General features: G+C 46.1%; 1 protein-coding gene across 1 annotated transcript in view; it reads right to left on the reverse strand.

Moving 5' to 3' along the window:
* Positions 1–19049, reverse strand: part of LOC126215008 (tyrosine-protein kinase Fer) — a 680444-nt gene that overhangs the window by 207044 nt on the left and 454351 nt on the right. The window contains exon 3 of the mRNA XM_049941633.1: positions 6912–7008. Coding sequence (XP_049797590.1) covers positions 6912–7008 — 97 coding nt within the window. The remainder of the gene's footprint in view (positions 1–6911; positions 7009–19049) is intronic.

Below are 19049 nucleotides of genomic sequence, written 5' to 3' on the forward strand. Positions count from 1 at the left end.
ACAGAAACTCGCTGGGCTGGATACCACACGTCCTGGCGTGTGGCAGCTGGCCAGACACTTCACCAGGGAGAAACATTACATTCCCACGTTACAAGGACCAGACGGCCCAGCCTACTCCGCGACGGAGAAGGCAGAGCTTATGGCCACAACACTTGCATCGTCTTTCATGCCGAATCTGGTTCCTTCAGACCCAGCATTCACACTTGAAACGGACCAGGAGGTTACACGACTTGTAGCCCAGCCCTCGCGCAACGAAATAAGACGTACTAGCACAAATGAAGTCACATGGGCTATCAAGCACACCACCGCTAGAAAAGCCCCTGGGCCCGATGGCATTCAAAACCGTGTCCTCCAGGAGTTCACGGATAAAGCCGTAGAGTACCTCGCACACTTAACGAATGCCATCCTGACACATCAACACTTCCCTGACTTTTGGAAGGCGGCCAAGGTCCTGATGTTCAGGAAGCCAGGGAAAGACCACTCCCTCCCACAAAATTACCGACCCATCAGTCTGCTGTGCTCGCTCAGCAAGATTGTTGAGAAGGTAATACTAAAACGTATCACTAGGCATTGCATCGCCAACGACACCCTAAGACCGGAGCAATTCGGCTTTAGGAATCACCACTCGACAACACAACAACTCCTCCGCGTAGTCGAACATATAACACACGGCTACAACATGAACAAAGCCACAGGGGCCGTGTTCCTAGACATCGAAAAGGCTTTCGATCGTCTCTGGCACAACGGACTCATACGCAAACTAAGCGAAGCTGGTTTCCCGGACGGACTCGTACGTCTCATACACTCATATCTCACGAACAGATGTTTCAACACTAACGTGCAGGATAAACAATCAACACAACACGGTATCCAAGCTGGAGTACCCCAAGGAAGCATCCTAGGGCCCATCTTGTTTAACCTGTACATTAATGACTTCCCAGCGACACGAAACACGACGTTAGCCGTCTACGCGGATGACACAGCCATCCTCGCGCAAGACTGGAAACCGTCGAACATCAACTCACGAATACAGACAGCACTCAGAACAGCTGAGCCTTGGCTGGAGCGATGGCGTATTAAAGTAAACGTCGACAAGTGCGAAGCAGTTCTGTTCACACGCAGACCGAAACTACTGCGCAAACACCAACACTGTAGACCGATAACCCTACATACACGCCCAATACGTTTCCGAGAGAAAGTCAGATACCTTGGTGTCTGGCTGGACCGGAAACTTACATGGGGGGACCACATTGAATACGTTGCCAACCGAGCGCACGCGAGGCTCAAACACCTCTACCCAATGCTCAACAGGGAAAGCACACTGAATAGGAGGGTGTCGAGGTCCTTATACACGACACTGATTAGACCTCTGATGACGTACGCAGCTCCCGTCTGGGGATATGCAGCTCCCACACGACTGCGCCGCCTGCAGATCATACAGAACAAGGTGCTACGAATCATTAGCAATGCTCCACGCTACACACGCACCGTGGATCTTCACCGTGAATACCGCCTTGATACCCTCAAGGAAGTATTCAAGAAACACGCCACACGACTATACAGGAACTCGAGACACTCGAACAATCCGTTCATCCTCACTCTGGGAAACTACGATCACAACCACAGGTGGAAACACAAGCGGCCAAAGACACTGCTTGCTAGGGCATAACCACCTATGGTAAACTAACATACGCAAACAGCGACAAACGTCGGTAAGCCCCTGCATATCAGCAACACTGACTGGCAACTACCAGCTGCTATTAGAGCCGACCAACAGGCCACAGCAGGGACACCGACAAGCTCGCCCACAGACGCACGAACAATCTCCCAACACTCCCTCACACTGTGCCTCCGGTATATGACCATCGGACACAAGACCGATAACAAAACTAACTGTTGCAGGTTGCAGGACGCTGAACGAGGACTCTGTACCAGCGCCAGCCGCCGAGCAGCACAAACGCACGACATCAAGGTATCGACATGCATGATACCCACTACTAACAAAGCCTATCCTTGTACAACCTATCGCAGGCAGCAAGACAACCGCTGCTGCTCTTGCCGCCCGACCTAACTTTCGCAGAGGTTTTTTTCCCTTGGCTCTTACCTTGGCACTTTTTTTCCTCTGCCCTTCAAACCGCTACCCTTCGTCAGATTTCGACCAATCTATCTCCAGATGAGCGCGTATTAATGGTTAATCCTAACCAGACGTACGCAAACATCGCAGTACCCACATCCTGCGACACCTCACTTTAGTGAATACTAACCCTTATGCAGAGATGGCAGTAGACCTTTTGTGTTGGCCATCATGCCGGTGTGGGCGTGGAGGGGCTCCACCTCTAAAAAAAAAAAAAAAAAACATGTCCACGTAACATCTTTTCTTTATTTGTGTGTGAGGAATGTTTCCTGAAAGTTTTGCCGTACCTTTTTGTAACACCCTGTATATCGATGTATCCGGATAAACGCGTCGCTGTTTTATATCGACATTTTTGGAGGTATATCGATATTTTGCCAACAGACCAAGCATACGGCACAAATCTGGACGAAATCGGTGACGACAGGCAGGCGCGGCGCCCTTGTCGAGGTCGCAACAGCCAACTCAGCTGTCGGCTCCCGTCACGAATGTTTCATCGCCACTGGCTTGTTGGATCACTTCCCCACAAACGTCCAGTCGACTTTCTTTCTGTTGTTGTGTCATCAAACGAGGAACAAGTTTTGTTTCCACTAGACGCATCTTCTACTTTTCCGTCAAAATTTTAGGGCGTGGCCCAGTTGAATGCAAACCCGTACTGCGATTAGCACGCATCAGATTGTTGATTCTACGAACGTGTGAGTCACCAGCTGAATGGTCCCCGATCACCTTCAACTCACTGGCGACCGCTTTTAAATCGCGACAAACCATCCGTAACACCCAGAGCCTCGTCGTTTCTGTAACCTTTCTTTAAAAGTTGAATCGTTTCTGAGTTTCACGCAAAATTTTACGTTGCATGTTTGCCCCACAGAATCGATTATTTCAGAAACTGCTACTAATACTTAAACACACTGCACTCAAATAACAACAGCAATGAAACTTACAGGCAGATTAAAACTTTGTGCCGGACCGAGACTCGAACTCGGGACCTTTGCCTTTCACGGGCAACTGCTCTACCAGCTGAGCTACCCAAGCACGACTCACGGCCCGTCCTCACAGCTTGTACTTGCCCGCAAAAGGCAAAGGTCCCGAGTTCGAGTCTCGGTCAGGTACACAGTTTTAATCTGCCAGGAAGTTTCATATCAGCGCACACTCCGCTGCAGAGTGAAAACCTCATTCTGGAAACATCCCCCAGACTGTGGCTAAGCCATGTCTCCGCAATATCCTTTCTTTCAGGAGTGCTAGTTCTGCCCCCCCCCCTTCCCCCATGAACCATGGACCTTGCCGTTGGTGGGGAGGCTTGCGTGCCTCAGCGATACAGATGGCCGTACCATAGGTGCAACCACAACGGAGGGGTATCTGTTGAGAGGCCAGACAAACATGTGGTTCCTGAAGAGGGGCAGCAGCCTTTTCAGTAGTTGCAGGGGCAACAGTCTGGATGATTGACTGATCTGGCCTTGTAACATTAACCAAAACGGCCTTGCTGTGCTGGTACTGCGAACGGCTGAAAGCAAGGGGAAACTACGGCCGTAATTTTTCCCGAGGACATGCAGCTTTACTGTATGATTAAATGATGATGGCGTCCTCTTGGGTAAAATATTCCGGAGGTAAAATAGTCCCCCATTCGGATCTCCGGGCGGGGACTACTCAAGAGGACGTCGTTATCAGGAGAAAGAAAACTGGTGTTCTACGGATCGGAGCGTGGAATGTCAGATCCCTTAAACGGGCAGGTAGTTTGGAAAATTTAAAAAGATAAATGGATAGGTTAAAGTTAGATACACTGGGAATTAGTAAAGTTCGGTGGCAGGAGGAACAAGACTTTTGGTCAGGCGAATACAGGGTTATAAATACAAAGTCAAATAGGGGTAATGCAGGAGTAGGTTTAATAATGAATAGGAAAATAGGAATGCGGGTAAGCTACTACAAACAGCATAGTGAACGCATTATTGTGGCCAAGATAGACACGAAGCCCACGCCTACTACAGTAGTACAAGTTTATATGCCAATTAGCTCTGCAGATGACGAAGAAATTGAAGAAATGTATGATGAAATGAAAGAAATTATTCAGATAGTGAAGGGAGACGAAAATTTAATAGTCATGGGTGAGTGAAATTCGGTAGTAGGAAAAGGGAGAGAAGGAAACATAGTAGGTGAATATGGATTGGGGGTAAGAAATGAAAGAGGAAGCCGCCTGGTAGAATTTTGCACAGAGCACAATTTAATCATACCTAACTCTTGGTTCAAGAATCATTAAACAAGGCTGTATAGATGGATGAATCCTGGAGATACTAGAAGGTGTCAGATAGATTATATAATGGTAAGGCAGAGAGTTACGAACCAGGTTTTAAATTGTAAGACATTTCCAGGGGCAGATGTGGACTCTGACCACAATCTATTGGTTATGAACTGTAGATTAAAACTGAAGAAACTGCAAAAAGGTGGGAATTTAAGGAGATGGGACCTGGATAAACTGACTAAACCAGGGGTTGTACAGAGTTTCAGGGAGAGCATAAGGGAACAATTGACAGCAATGGGGGAAAGAACTACAGTAGAAGAAGAATGGGTAGCTTTGAGGGATGAAGTAGCGAAGGCAGCAGAGGATCAAGTAGGTAAAAAGACGAGGGCTAGTAGAAATCCTTGGGTAACAGAAGAAATATTGAATTTAATTGATGAAAGGAGAAAATATAAAAATGCAGTAAATGAAGCAGGCAAAAAGGAATACAAACGTCTCAAAAATGAGATCGACAGGAAGTGCAAAATGGCTAAGCAGGGATGGCTAGAGGACAAATGTAAGGATGTAGAGGCTTGTCTCACTAGGGGTAAGATAGATACTGCCTACAGGAGACCTTTGGAGAAAAGAGAACCACTTGTATGAATATCAAGAGCTCAGATGGAAACCCAGTTCTCAGCAAAGAAGGGAAAGGAGAAAGGTGGAAGGAGTATATAGCAAAGGACTTGGAAGAGCAGTTGAACGGAATGGATAGTGTCTTGAATGGAGGATATAAAATGAACATCAACAAAAGCAAAACGAGGATAATCGAATGTAGTCGAATTAAGTCGGGTGATGCTGACGGAATTAGATTAGGAAATGAGACACTTAAAGTAGTAAAGGAGTTTTGCTGTCTGGGGAGCAAAAAACTGATGATGGTCGAAGTAGAGAGGATATAAAATGTAGACTGGCAATGGCAAGGAAAGCGTTTCTGAAGAAGAGAAATTTATTAACATCGAGTATAGATTTAAGTGTCAGTAAGTCGTTTCTGAAAGTATTTGTATGGAGTGTAGCCATGTATGGAAGTGAAACATGGACGATAAATAGTTTAGACAAGAAGAGAATAGAAGCTTTCGAAATGTAGTGCTACAGAAGAATGCTGAAGATTAGATGGGTAGATCACATAACTAATGAGGAGGTATTGAATAGGATTGGGGAGAAGAGATGTTTGTGGCACAACTTGACTAGAAGAAGGGATCGGCTGGTAGGACACGTTCTGAGGCATCAAGGGATCACCAATTTAGTATTGGAGGGCAGCGTGGAGGGTAAAAATCGTAGAGGGAGACCAAGAGATGAATACACCAAGCAGATTCAGAAGGATGTAGGCTGCAGTAGGTACTGGGAGATGAAGAAGCTTGCACAGGATAGAGTACCATGGAGAGCTGCATCAAACCAGTCTCAGGACTGAAGACCACAACAACAACAGTTCTGCAGGGTTCGCAGGAGAGCTTCTGTAAAGTTTGGAAGGTAGGAGACGAGGTACTGGCGGAAGTAAAGCTGTGAAGACGGGGCGTGAGTGGTGCTTGGGTAGCTGAGATGGTAGAGCATTTGCCCGCGAAAGGCAAAGGTCCCGAGTTCGAGTCTCGGTCCGGGACACAGTTTTAATCTGGCAGGCAGTTTCATATCAGCGCACACTCCGCTGCACAGTGAAAATCTCATTCTGGAAACAATAGCAATATCACGAAAACTAAAGTAGATATCGACATCCCAAAAAAGATGTTGGTGTAGAGGAGGGAAAGCGCAAAACCCTGCTGCCAACCGCCTATCACTAAATATCTCCGCAGCAGCGTAATTCGAGATGCCCGGTTGTTTTCAGAACATATTCAAGGATCCAGGCGCACTTCTGCGAAGATACTCCGACCTTTGTTTTATATATATATTTATATTTTGTATACTTTCCTGACTCGCCACGCCACTGGCAACTTCTCCAACAGGCGCGCCAGATTCTCCTGGTGCTCAGAGATCCCTACAGCTGCTCATAAAGTTTTTAGGGGGTGAATGTACACATTTCCATTTCGTCATTTTTTCTGTTTTCCGTCTTTCCTTAGTTGCTTTAAATTCCTGGAGATATGTTCCGTCTATGCAGCTAATTGAAGGTAATTTGTTTATTGCCATATGCGTTTTTCTTTTATTTGGAAAGCATCTTCAGTGGAAACTAATGAGTGTACATCTCCAGGACGACATACGAGTCTGTTAGCTTGAAATCTTAAGTAACACCGAACGATAATTTCGCGTTACGAAATTTGTGCTACAAAAGTTGATTCTCACCTTAAAAAACTAGAGCAAAACACGACAAAATGTAACATAGCAGCATACTGTATCTACCACATAATACGTTTATTGGGTGCATAAAAAGAAACACGTATTACAGGCCACTGAAGATGCTTCCCAAATAAGAGAAGCGAAACGATAAAGGAACTGCCTTCAGTAAGTTGCACAGTCGGAACATACCTGCACGAATTTCCGCTTCGTCCCGCCGGCTGCAGAATGTCTGTCAGAACTCGGTCCACTCACCTTTGACGTAGTGCTCCTCAAACCTGGACCGCATCAGCTTGTACAGCTCCAGGTACTTGTGGTACTCCGTCTTCTTGCGGGAAACCTCCTCCATCAGCTGAAACACACAGACACGAAACGAATGTCAGTACTTTCTCCATTTGCTGAAATTACTGCACATAACTGCATCAAGCATCCGAAACTAAATCAACCTTTGATTCGTATAGTCCAGCTGGGACTACGAGCTCTATTCAAAGAAATTTCTAACATTCGTAATTTCGCGCCAATTGGATGTTGGAGCGACATGCGACTGGCATCGCTGCATACGACTGTGTAATGCGGGTTTCATTGTCGTGTGTCTGTTAGTTACTGTTAAGCGCTGTGTCGGGTAGAACGTTGTGTGGCACAGATCGCGAATTTCGAGAGGAGCAACGCGTCTGCATTAAATATTGCGTGAAACTCGAGAAAACCTTTACAGAGACACACCAAACCATGCAGGAAGCCCACGGTGCTGAGTGTTTTAAGCCGTACTCGGTGTTACGAGTGGTTCACACGGCTTAGAACTGGCTGGACGTAAGTTAAAGGCGACCCTCGTAAGGACGCAGTTGGACCGCGTCACGAGATCCAGCCACGGCGTCTCGGAATGCATCGTGTTGCCGCCAAATACGTCCCACGGCTCACGAGTCAGGACCAGGAAGACCTTCGCCTAAACATCAGCAGGTACAAAGGCGTCGCACATTAATTACGTGAGCTGTTTTCTTTAAAATTCGGACGCCTCACTCCTCGTCAGATTTGGCGAGATCTGGTCGGAGCCCCCTTCTAGCACGAGGTTTACCCCCTAGTTCAGTTTATCTGTCTTAAACGTTGATTATAAACTCTAATAAAACTATCTTTTATTTATAAAGTGTATTTTGTTACACTTGATTAAAAACACTTCATTTCTAAACATGCCAACCCTAAACAGTGTTCAGTTGGACACAGACCGATGGACAAAAATGTTCCAAGAAAGCAGCATTAACAGTTTTTGACGAATTCCTAAAAAAATGACCTTTTATTGGTATATGACACTACTGGCCATTAAAGTTGCTACACCACGAAGATGACGTCCTACAGAAGCGAAATTTAACCGACAAGAATAAGATGCTGTGATATGCAAATGATTAGCTTTTCAGAGCATTCACACAAGGTTGGCGCCGGTGACGACACCTACAACTTGCTGACATGAGGGAAGTTTCCAACCGATTTCTCATACACAAACAGCAGTTGACCGGCGGTGCCTGGTGAAACGTTGTTGTGATGCCTCGTGTAAGGAGGAGAAATGCGTACCATCACGTTTCCGACTTTGATAAAGGTCGGATTGTGGCCTATCGCTATTGCGGTTTATCGTATCGCCACATTGCTACTCGCGTTGCTCGAGATCCAATGACTGTTAGCAGCATATGGAATCGGTGGGTTCAGGAGGGTAATACGGAACGCCGTGCTGGATCCCAACGGCCTCGTATCACTAGCAGTCGACATGACAGGCATCTTATCCGCATGGCTGTAACGGATCGTGCAGCCACGTCTCGATCCCTAAGTCGATGGGGACATTTGCAAAATAACAACAACCTGCACGAACAGTTCGACGACTTTTGCAGTAGCATGGACTATCGGCTCGGAGACCATGGCTGCGGTTACCCTTGACGCTGCATCGCAGACAGGAGCGCCTGCGATGTTGTACCCAACGACGAACCTGGGTGCACGAATGGCAAAACGTCATTTTTTCGGGTGAATCCAGATTCTGTTTACAGCATCATGATGGTCGCATCCGAGTTTCGCGACATGACGGTCAATTCAGATTGGAAGCGTGTATTCGTCATCGCCATACTGGCGTATCACCCGGCGTGATGGTATGGAGTGCCATGGGTTACACTTCTCGGTCACCTCTTGTTCGCATTGACGGCACTTTGAACAGTGGACGTTACATTCCAGATGTGTCACGACCCGTGGCTCTACCCTTCATTCGATCCCTGCGAAACCATAAGTTTCAGCAGGATAATGCATGACCGCATGTTGCAGGTCCTGTACGGGCCTTTCTGGATACAGAAAATGTTCGACTGCTGCCCTGGCCAGCACATTCTCCAGATCTCTCACCAACTGAAAACGTCTGGTCAAAGATGGCCGAGCAACTGGCTCTTCACAATACGCCATTCACTACCCTTGATGAACTGTGGTATCGTGTTGAAGCTGCATGGGCAGCTGTACCTGTACACGCCATCCGAGCCCTGTTTGACTCAATGCCCAGGCGTATCAAGGCCGTTATTACGGCCAGAGGTGGTTGTCCTGGGTACTGATTTCTCAGGGTCTATGCATCCAAATTGCGTCAATATTTAATCACATGTCAGTTGCAGTATAATGTATTCTTGGTGTAGCAATTTTACTGGCCAGTAGTTTATGTACACGAAACGTCATTGAACCTTTACTTACTTTGCAGGTGAACAACACCAGTTTGTACCTTCCTTGAACTGTGTGATTACGTAACTTTACAATTTCTTGACATATACTCACTAAGAGAATTCTCGTCGGTGGACTTCAGCTTTCGCCGCTGGTGGCCGAGCGGTTCTAGGAGCTACAGTCTGGAACCGCGCGATCGCGACGGTCGCAGGTTCGAATCCTGCCTCGGGCATGGATGTGTGTGATGTCCTTCGGTTAGTTAGTTTTAAGTACTTCTAAGTTCTAGGGGACTGATGACCTCAGATGTTGTCCCATAGTGCTTAGAGACATTTGAACCATTTGACCATAATTTTATTTTCACTCTGCAAAGCATCTTACTACACTTTGAGCTTTCATCACGTCGTCTTTCTCTTTGACTGTGTGAGGCAAGCATAGATGGCTCAAAGAAGAAATCTGATTGCGCTAGGGGACTGAGGTGTGAGTGGAATAACAAGATTTCCCATGTAAAGTAATAGCAGACCAATCAATTTTTAACGCAACTAGTGCGCTATGTCTTCACATCGGCATATTTCAAAAACAGTTGCTGAAAGTGATGAACAAAAAATTAAAATGACAATATTGATCCTCGCGGTGGGCGCCGACGTGCGAGGGGACATACTGACGTAATCGGCGCTCGGCACAGAAACTGCGTTTAGCTTCACCACGCAGCTTTGGCGCCGCGGCTGCCACGCCGCTGGCGTTTGCAGAAGTGAAAGAAACGGGGAAGTCGATACGAAGTGTTTCGTACAAATCCGGTATGTGACGAAACAGAATGACGGACCCACCTACACCGTTCATTGTGTCACTTACGTGCTGTTAACTGTGTTGGCAAAGTGGTTATTGCCACTCTTGAACGCGCATCCTTTTCATTTCAGTTCTTCGTCTGAGGGGGTAGGTCGGCTGGTAGGTTGTTGATGTACAGAATATTTAATAATAAATCAATACTTTGATATACAGCTCTAAAACCGGCAGTGTATTTACAACGTGCAACCAATATCTTTTTTAGGCCATGTGGTGTGCGTACTGTAAGACCTTCGGTACAGACACCATGAGATTATTTGACTTGTCGCTCTAACGAAGTAGGCGAGTGTCAGCAATATGTCTTGTGGTGTTATCGTGGCGTGTTTATGTTCTGCCGTTAGGTCAGACGATACAAATTCCACTTGCACGCTTAGAGTAGCAGATTGACGGTGACCAACTTTAAACAGAACTTGATTAATTTTCACAGACATTTATTACAATAATAAAAATCATAAACCTTATTTAACTCGATTCTTGATGCTATTTACAATTGACAATCTGAAGTTCCTTTGGTCTTGGTACGTTAATCTTATATCTCTGATACTTGACAAATTGTGTATACATTTATCTTCGTGGCTATGTACAGGAATATGATAATCTTATTAGGCACAGACTGATACTCGACTATAGACTGGTACAGACTAATGCAGACTGGTACAGACTGGTGCAGACTAATGCAGACAAATGCAGACTGAGTAATCGGAGGTCTATGCACTCGTTATAATACCTCGTGCGTTCATGTATCACTGCGCGAGTGTGATCCGCGAGGAGAAAAGCTTCTACGTTAGCAGCAATCTCATTGGCTGCGTTACATATTAATACGCGGATCGGCGGAAGCAGAATTTCGTCCGCCCCTAAGGCAGCGCCATCTCGTAGTGCGGAGACGGACGAGCGCTGCGCCTGCGCTGTTGTGCTTAGCGGGGCGCGCTCTAGTTGGAAAGTTGTGTACACGCTGACTACCCGGAACTATGTACACAACACGCCACTACGTCGAATCTTTGCTGTCGATCTAAATGTCGATATTTTTCGGTATAACCTTAGGCAATACATTTTTTAAATATCGATACATCGGATTATCGGTATTTTTAAAAAATACCAACAATCCTAGTCCCACGTCTTCGTCGAATAGGCACATCAGAGACAACGCTATAAAAGAAGACGTTTCTGTTGTATGTAGTTGTGTGCATATTCATCTGAGGACATTATATTGAGTTTCGTTTTGTTAATGTAGTTATACTTTTAAAAGTGTCTACCACGTCTTCTCAGTACGAGGACAATTCACGTAGGTTTGCAAAAACAACATCAAATAAAATCGGTGTAGAAAATTTGGTCTGAGGATGGGCAAATGTTGTACAAGCCTGGTCCAGGGCATCTGCCTGAAACTTAACACACATCTGCAGCGTACAAAATTGCTGAAAATATTTCCAAGTAAGTAAGTGATTTTGGTTGTTGTGTACAAAAAGAAAAATATAAATCAGGTGTAGCGCTTCCAGTTAGAGAAAGGTACAGCACCAGCGCTTCAGGAACTTGACAAAATTTCTCAACAAATCAATACTGATTGAGCCGTGTCGCGGCTCTCGGGCGCTAGACGCCGTCGATGACTCCTCTGCTTGAGGTTGGCACTATGTGCGGTCGCGAGCGCCACCTGTGGGAGCGGGTGATAACGGGGGAGAGAGTGCGAGTAAAGTGGAGTCTGGGGCGGACAGCAGGGGAGAAGGAACATGGCGACGAGAGGAGAGTTGTTGTGCACGGCCGAGAAGGGAGCGTTGAGCAAGGCGGCAGTCGGCATCGCTTTCCGGGGGACAGAGAGTTGCGGCAGTCCGGCGAGCAGACTCCAGCTCCGGGAGCAGTGCTCCGGTTTGTGGACGTGACGTGGCTCGTATTTTGGCGCAGTATAGTTTCCTCGGTACGCATCTGCTGCTCCCTTTATGCCCACGTGTGTTGTTCTGTCCGTATGTGCATTGAAAAGGTTACGCTCCGGCTGGAACAGTGGCTTGTGCTTTACGTTCATGCACCCTGACTCATTTGTTTTGCTGCAGGCAGCTGTAATTTCAGAGATTTTTTTTCGTCGCGATTGTCTTTGCCCGGTGGTGCCTAGTATGCGAGAACAAAACAGCTGACGTGTGACCTGTTGTTTTGGGTTTTGCAGTCCTGTTTGGGGAACCTAGTTATCACGCACACAAGTGTATTGCTGCCGAGTGAGGTCAGCCCTAATCTTGTGGAACTGAGCTTTCAGTGATTGGCTCGTCTGCAAATTAATTAATTTAACCTTTCTGGTGTGTCGTTTTTTGCTTTCAATGGTGAATTTCTTGTCATTCATTTGTGTATGTTTCGCCGTTAATCAACTGTGAGTAAGACAGCAAGGTGTTGAAGGGCTTGCGTATTGTGACTGTAGTTTTGGCAACTGTTTAATTTGATTTCTGCTTTATCGGTCTGGTGAAAACTTACGCCAAGTTTACTAATATCCGGCTGTGGTCTGGAAGTTGGTTTGAAGGTAAATCCGTCGGTAAATCTTTACTGGACCTAACTGTTAACTGATCTTGCGTTGAACTAATGCCATTATTAAATCGTTTCTTGTGTGCTATAAATTGTATTACCACAGACAAGGAGGCAGGGCACATTCTGTGGTCGAGGGGTAGGCACGGTTGCTGCTTTGCGCGTGGTGTCTTGTCGCTCGCTATCATTTCCCGCGTTAGTAGGGGCGGCGTGAGATTGTTTGCTCGCGGTTGTAAGGCCGCTAGTCAGCTGTGCCTGCTCCCGCTTCAGGGTGTGCCGTGTTTCGTAAGGCGTACGGCGACTTCGTCACTGTCACTCCTGTGTTGCTGTCGGTCGCTTACCGAAACGTCAGTGTGTTTCAGCACGGCGGCCACTGGGCCGTGACGGTGTCGGTTGATGACCAGCCTTGGGGCGGTCGTCGCTCTGAGTGGCTTCGGTCGCTTGGACTTGGCAGTCACCTTCTGGTTAAACAGATCAAACTTGTATATTAGCTGTAAACTCCTAAGTAGTTCGTGAGAAAAGTTGTAACTCAGCTTTTCATGATTTTACACAATTCGAGCATTTTGGTAAGGTATTTTCCTATCTACGTTTTATTTAAATGAGAATTCTTTATTGGGGTTATTTACCTGTCGAAGTTTAACATAAAATTTGTAACTTAGCTTTGATGCTTTTACTTAATTTAAGCATTCTTGTAAAGCAGTCCTTCATCTACGTTTTATTGATTGGTAATTCTTTATTGGGGTTATTCACTGGTTGAAGGTTAACATACGTTTGTAACCAAGTCTATGTCCTCGCTTAGTTGTGAATACTGTTGTCTGCCTATGTTGTGGGCTACCCTTGCACTTCCACAGCCCAGCTGTCCCACCTACCAGTACCAGTGCCACCATGAGCACTGTGGAGTCGACAGTGGTAGCCTGCACTGTACTGGACCAGGACTCGGCCGCACAGTCAGTGGCATACGGGCAGATCCTACGCTGTATAACGGGCACAGTCGTCCGCCGCGACAGTGTGTAACCTGTTCACGCTACTTTTTACAATGCTTCTCATAAAATATTTTATGTTGAGTGCGTAAAGTGTACCCAACATTAATTAATATGTACAGACATACTTAGAATACCCTTTTCATTTAACAGAAAAACTGAAATGTAATATTACGTCGCTACAGAAATACAGGCTCAGAATTTGTGTGGTTGTTTGTCAATATGAAATGTGATGACCTAAGAACTTGGTTCCGTTATCTTCAAATATGGGTGTTATGCAGTAGCAGCCTCTGCCTACTTGTTTTTTTTTATTCCTTGTGGTCTTCAGTCCTGAGACTGGTTTCATGCAGCTCTCCATGCTACTCTATCCTGTGCAAGCTTCTTCATCTCCCAGTACCTACTGCAGCCTACATCCTTCTGAATCTCCTTAGTGTATTCATCTCTTGGTCTCCCTCTACGCTGCCCTCCAATACTAAATTGATGATCCCTTGATGCCTCAGAACATGTCCTACCAACCGATCCCTTCTTCTAGTCAAGTTGTGCCACAAGCTCCTCTTCTCCCCACTTCTATTCAAAACCTTCTCAATTGTTATCTGATCCGCCCTTTTAATCTTCAGCATTCTTCTGTAGCACCACATTTCGAAAGCTTCTATTCTCTTCTTGTCCAAACTAGTTGTCGTCCACGTTTCACTTCCATACATGACAACGCTCCATACAAATACTTTCAGAAACGACTTCCTGACACTTAAATCTATACTAGATGTTAACAAATTTCTCTTCTTCAGAAACGATTTCCTTGCCATTGCCAGTCTACATTTTATATTCTCTCTACTTCGACCATCATCAGTTATTTTCCTCGCCAGACAGCAAAACTCCTTTACTACTTTAAGTGTCTCATTTCCTAATCTAATTCCGTCAGCATCACCCGACTTCATTCCATTATCTTCGTTTTGCTTTTGTTGATGTTCATCTTACACCCTCCTTTCATGACACTGTCCATTCCGTTCAACTGCTCTTCCAAGTCCTTTGCTGTCTCTGACAGGATTACAGTGTCATCGGCGAACCTCAAAGTTTTTATTTCTTCTCCATGGATACTCCGAATTTTTCTTTTGTTTCCTTCACTGCTTACTCAATATACAGGTTGAATAACATCGGGGATAGGCTACAACCCTGTCTCACTCCCTTCCCAACCGCTGCTTCCCTTTCGTGCCCCTCGACTCTTCTAACTGCCATCTGGTTTCTGTACAAATTGTAAATAGCCTTTCGCTCCCTGTATTTTGCCCCTGCCAACTTCAGAATTTTAAAGAGAGTATTCCAGTCAACATTGTCAAAAGCTTTCTGTAAGTCTTCAAATGCTAGAAACGTGGGTTTGACTCTCCTTAATCTAGCTTCTAAGATGATCTAAGATAAGTCGTAGGATCAGTATTGCCTCACGTGTTCCAATGTTTCTACGGAATCCAAACCGATCTTCCCCGACACACCGGTTATCAGAACTCCTTAAGATAGACGTTGACCGTGGATATTGTTAACACAGACACAATCCCGTTGACTGTTCAGAGATGTCACTAAACCCACCCAAACCATGCATGAGCAGCGCCTATTAGACAGAGTGGCTGCGACAGCCGATCAGTTCCAGTCATTCCACCAGAAAGGACGTACACGCCTCGTATTGTCTGTAGTTCAACCATGCCTAGACGGCTAACACCGCGGTTCGCTCGCGTCCGCATTGTTACTTTGTGCCAGGAATGGCTCTCAACACGGGAAGTGTCCATGCGTCTCGGACTGAACCAAAGGGATGTTCTTCGGACACGGAGAAACAGAGAGGCAGGAACTGTCGATGACATGCCTCGCTCAGGCCGCCCGAGGGCTACTACTGCAGTGGATGACCGCTACCTACGGATTATGGCTCGCAGGAACCCTGACAGCAACGCCACTATGTTGAGTATTGCTTTTCCACAGGACGTCGCATTACAACTCAAACTGTGCGCAATAGGCTGCACGATGCGCAACTTCACTCCCGAAGTCCGTGGCGAGATCCATCTTTGCAACCACGACACCGTGCAGCGGGGTACAGGTGGGCCCAACAACACTCCGAATGGACCGCTCAGGATTGGCATCACGTTCTCGTCACCAATGAGTGTTGCATATGCCTTCAACCAGACAATCGACGGAGACGTGTTTGGAGGCAACCCGGTCAGGCTGAACGCCTTAGACACACCGCCCAGCGAGTGCAGCAAGGTGGGGGTTCCCTGCTGTTTTGGGGCCGACGTACGCCGCTGGTGGTCACGAAGGCGCCGCCACTGCTGTACGGTACGCGAACGCCATCCTCCGACCGATAGTGCAACCGTACCAGCAGCATATTGGCGAGGCATTCGTCTTCGTGGACGACAGTTCGCGTCCCCATCGTGCACATCTCGTGAATGACTTCCTTCAGCATAACGACATCGCTGGACTAGAGTGGCCCGACATGAACCCTATCCAACATGCCTGGGATAGATTGAAAAGGGCTGTTTATGGACGACGAGATCCACCAACCACTCTGAGGCACCTACGCCGTTGAGAAGTGGGACAATGTGGTCCAACAGTGCCCTGATGAACTCGTGGATAGAATGCCAAGACGTGCTACTGGGTATTAGAGGTACCAGTGTGTACAGCAGTCTGGACCACCATCTCTGCAGGTCTCGCTGTGTGGTGGTACAACATGCAATGTGTGGTTTTCATGAGCAATAAAAAGAGCGGAAATGATGTTTATGTTCATCTGTATTCCACTTTTCTGTGCAGGTTCCGAATCTCTCGAAACTGAGGTGGTGCGAAACTTTTCTTGATGTGTGTAGTTCTCGGCCAGCTGGGAGATCTGAGTAACATCCCTCTAAATAAGAAATGGAAATTTTTTGTTATTGGAATTCACACTTTTATTAAATGTCTTTATCATTGACACAAGAAAGACATAAAATTTGTTGCTTGTTGAGTAGTGGTTCGAACTTTATCCTTTGAAGGTTATGTGACTGGTGTAGGTTCCTTCACAATGTCCAATCCGCTATAAAAATATCTTAATTATCACTCGTGGTGCAGTTCTTGTATAGGAAATACTGTTAAGTACTATTCAGTTTGTGTATGTATGTTTATGATAACGCCGTACAAATGTCAAGAAATATCCGTCTGCACTTTGCCAACTGCGGAAGTATAGTTTTCGACTGCGGAAACAAACGCAGTTTTATGCAACTCGCTTAGCGCCCGCTGATGTAGGTTGTGTCGCCTGCAGAGATTTTTTTGTTTTTGTTTAAACGTTTTTTTATGTCGTTGACAAACTGCAACGCCTTGTAAGTTTTTCACGCTAACTAAGGCCACATAAGCATGGTCTTTTCCGAAAGTACTTATCACCAAAAAGCGATTCTGGTAGCCGGAGTCCAAAGTTTTGTTAATCGCGCCTTTTCCGTCCTTGTGCAAATATTTCCATAGCAACGTTCATCCCCTAAGAAATATTTCTTTATATGTAACGGGGAAGTGAAACACCAATTTTCATAAATGTAACTTAAAAATATCTGTAATGTAACGAAATATTTTCTTAAGAATTTTCATCCCCTATTGCACCCCCTTTTGTGGGGGTGATTGTTTCCAGAAACACTGACATATTGTTTTGTTTCTAAGCGAGAAGTCATAGATGTAGGTTTTAGTACCTGCTTAGTAATTATTTATTTTCAATAAAAATTTAACCAACTATTTTACCGCCTTAGTGGTTGAATTTCCAAAAATGCTGAAAGACGTATTTTTTTTTTTTATTTTCTGGGTGAGAAACCAAATACCAGTTTCCGTAGTAATAGCTTGAAAATTCCCTTAGTAGCGACATACATTCAAAAAGCCCTATTTCACCCACTTAGGAGTGAAATTTTGGACAATCCCTCCTCGGACAATGCCTACAGTACAAGATCCAAACCTGCTCCAGATTTCAAGTTTCTGTCCTTAGCTGTTTGGGCTGGGCGACGGTGAGTCAACGCGTCACCAGTCAGTCGGGCCACAGCCTCTTTTATACACTGTGGAGCCAAAGAGACGGCTACACCTGCCTAATATCGTGCAGGGCCCCCGCTGATGCAGTGCTGGGGGGGAAATGACACCGTGAATTCTGCAGGGCTGTTCGACGGGGTGGAGGTCTCTTCTGAACAGCACATTGCAAGGCATTCCAGTTACACTCAATAATGCTCATGTCTGGGGAACTGTTTAAACTCAGAAGGGTTTCCTCGAGCCACTCTGCTGCAATTCTTCACGTGTGGGGTCTCGCATTGTCCTGCTGGAATTGCCCAAGTCTTTCGAAATGCACAATAGACCTGACTGGATGCACGTGATCTGGTAGGACGCTTACGTACGTGTCACCTGTAAGACTCGTCTCTAGACCTATCAGAAGTCCCATATACCACTCCAACCGCACACGCCCCACACCGTTACGGAGCCTCCACCAGCTTCAACAGTCCCCTGCTGACATGCAGGGTCCACGGATTCGTGAAGTTTTGTCTCCATGCCCGTACCCGTCCATACGCTCGACACAATTTGAAACGAGACTCGTCCGACTAGGCAACACGTTTCCAGTCATCGACAGTCTAATGCCGGTGTTGACGGGCGCTGGAGAGGCGTAAAGCTATGTGTCGTGCAGACATCGAGGGTACACGAGAGGACCTTCGGCCCATACCGGTGATGTTTCGTCGAATGATTCTTACGCTGACGCTTATTGGTGGCCCAGAATTAAAATCTGCAGCAGGTTTCTGAAGGGCTGCACTGCTGTCACGTCGAACGATTCTCTTCAGTCGTCGTTGTTCCCGTTTTTGCAGGCTCTGTTTCCGGAGATTTGATGTTTTACTGGATTCTTCATATTCGCAGTACTCTCGTGAAATGGTAGTACGGGAAAATCCCCACTTGATCGCTACGCGGAGATGCTGTGTCCCATCGCCCGTGCGCCGACTATAACACCACGTTTAAACTCACTTAAATCTTGATAACCCGCCATTCTAGCAGCAGTAACTGATCTATCAACTGAGCCAGACACTCGTCGTCTTATACAGGCGTTTCCGACCGCAGCGCCGTATTCTGCCCGTTTACATATCTCTGTATTTGAGTACGCGTGCCTGTAGCAATTAGCTTGGCCAACATTGAACATGGCTGACGTTTGCAGCAACTGAATACACAAATTTGAAAAATATGTAAAAAAATCAGCCAACCGGTTGCATAGGTTTTCTATATACCTCGACCAGGTTTCGTCACCTCTAAGGGTGACTTCATGAGAAGGTAAAGTAATTACATGAAGAACATCTTTGGCGATATGTTCTTCATGCAATTAACTTACCTTCTGATGAAGTCACTGTTAGAGGGTGAGAGAACATCTTTGACGATATGTTCTTCATGTAATTACCTTACCTTCTGA

This window comes from Schistocerca nitens, chromosome 12 (genome assembly GCF_023898315.1).
Source record: "Schistocerca nitens isolate TAMUIC-IGC-003100 chromosome 12, iqSchNite1.1, whole genome shotgun sequence".
In the NCBI taxonomy this organism is placed as follows: domain Eukaryota; kingdom Metazoa; phylum Arthropoda; class Insecta; order Orthoptera; family Acrididae; genus Schistocerca; species Schistocerca nitens.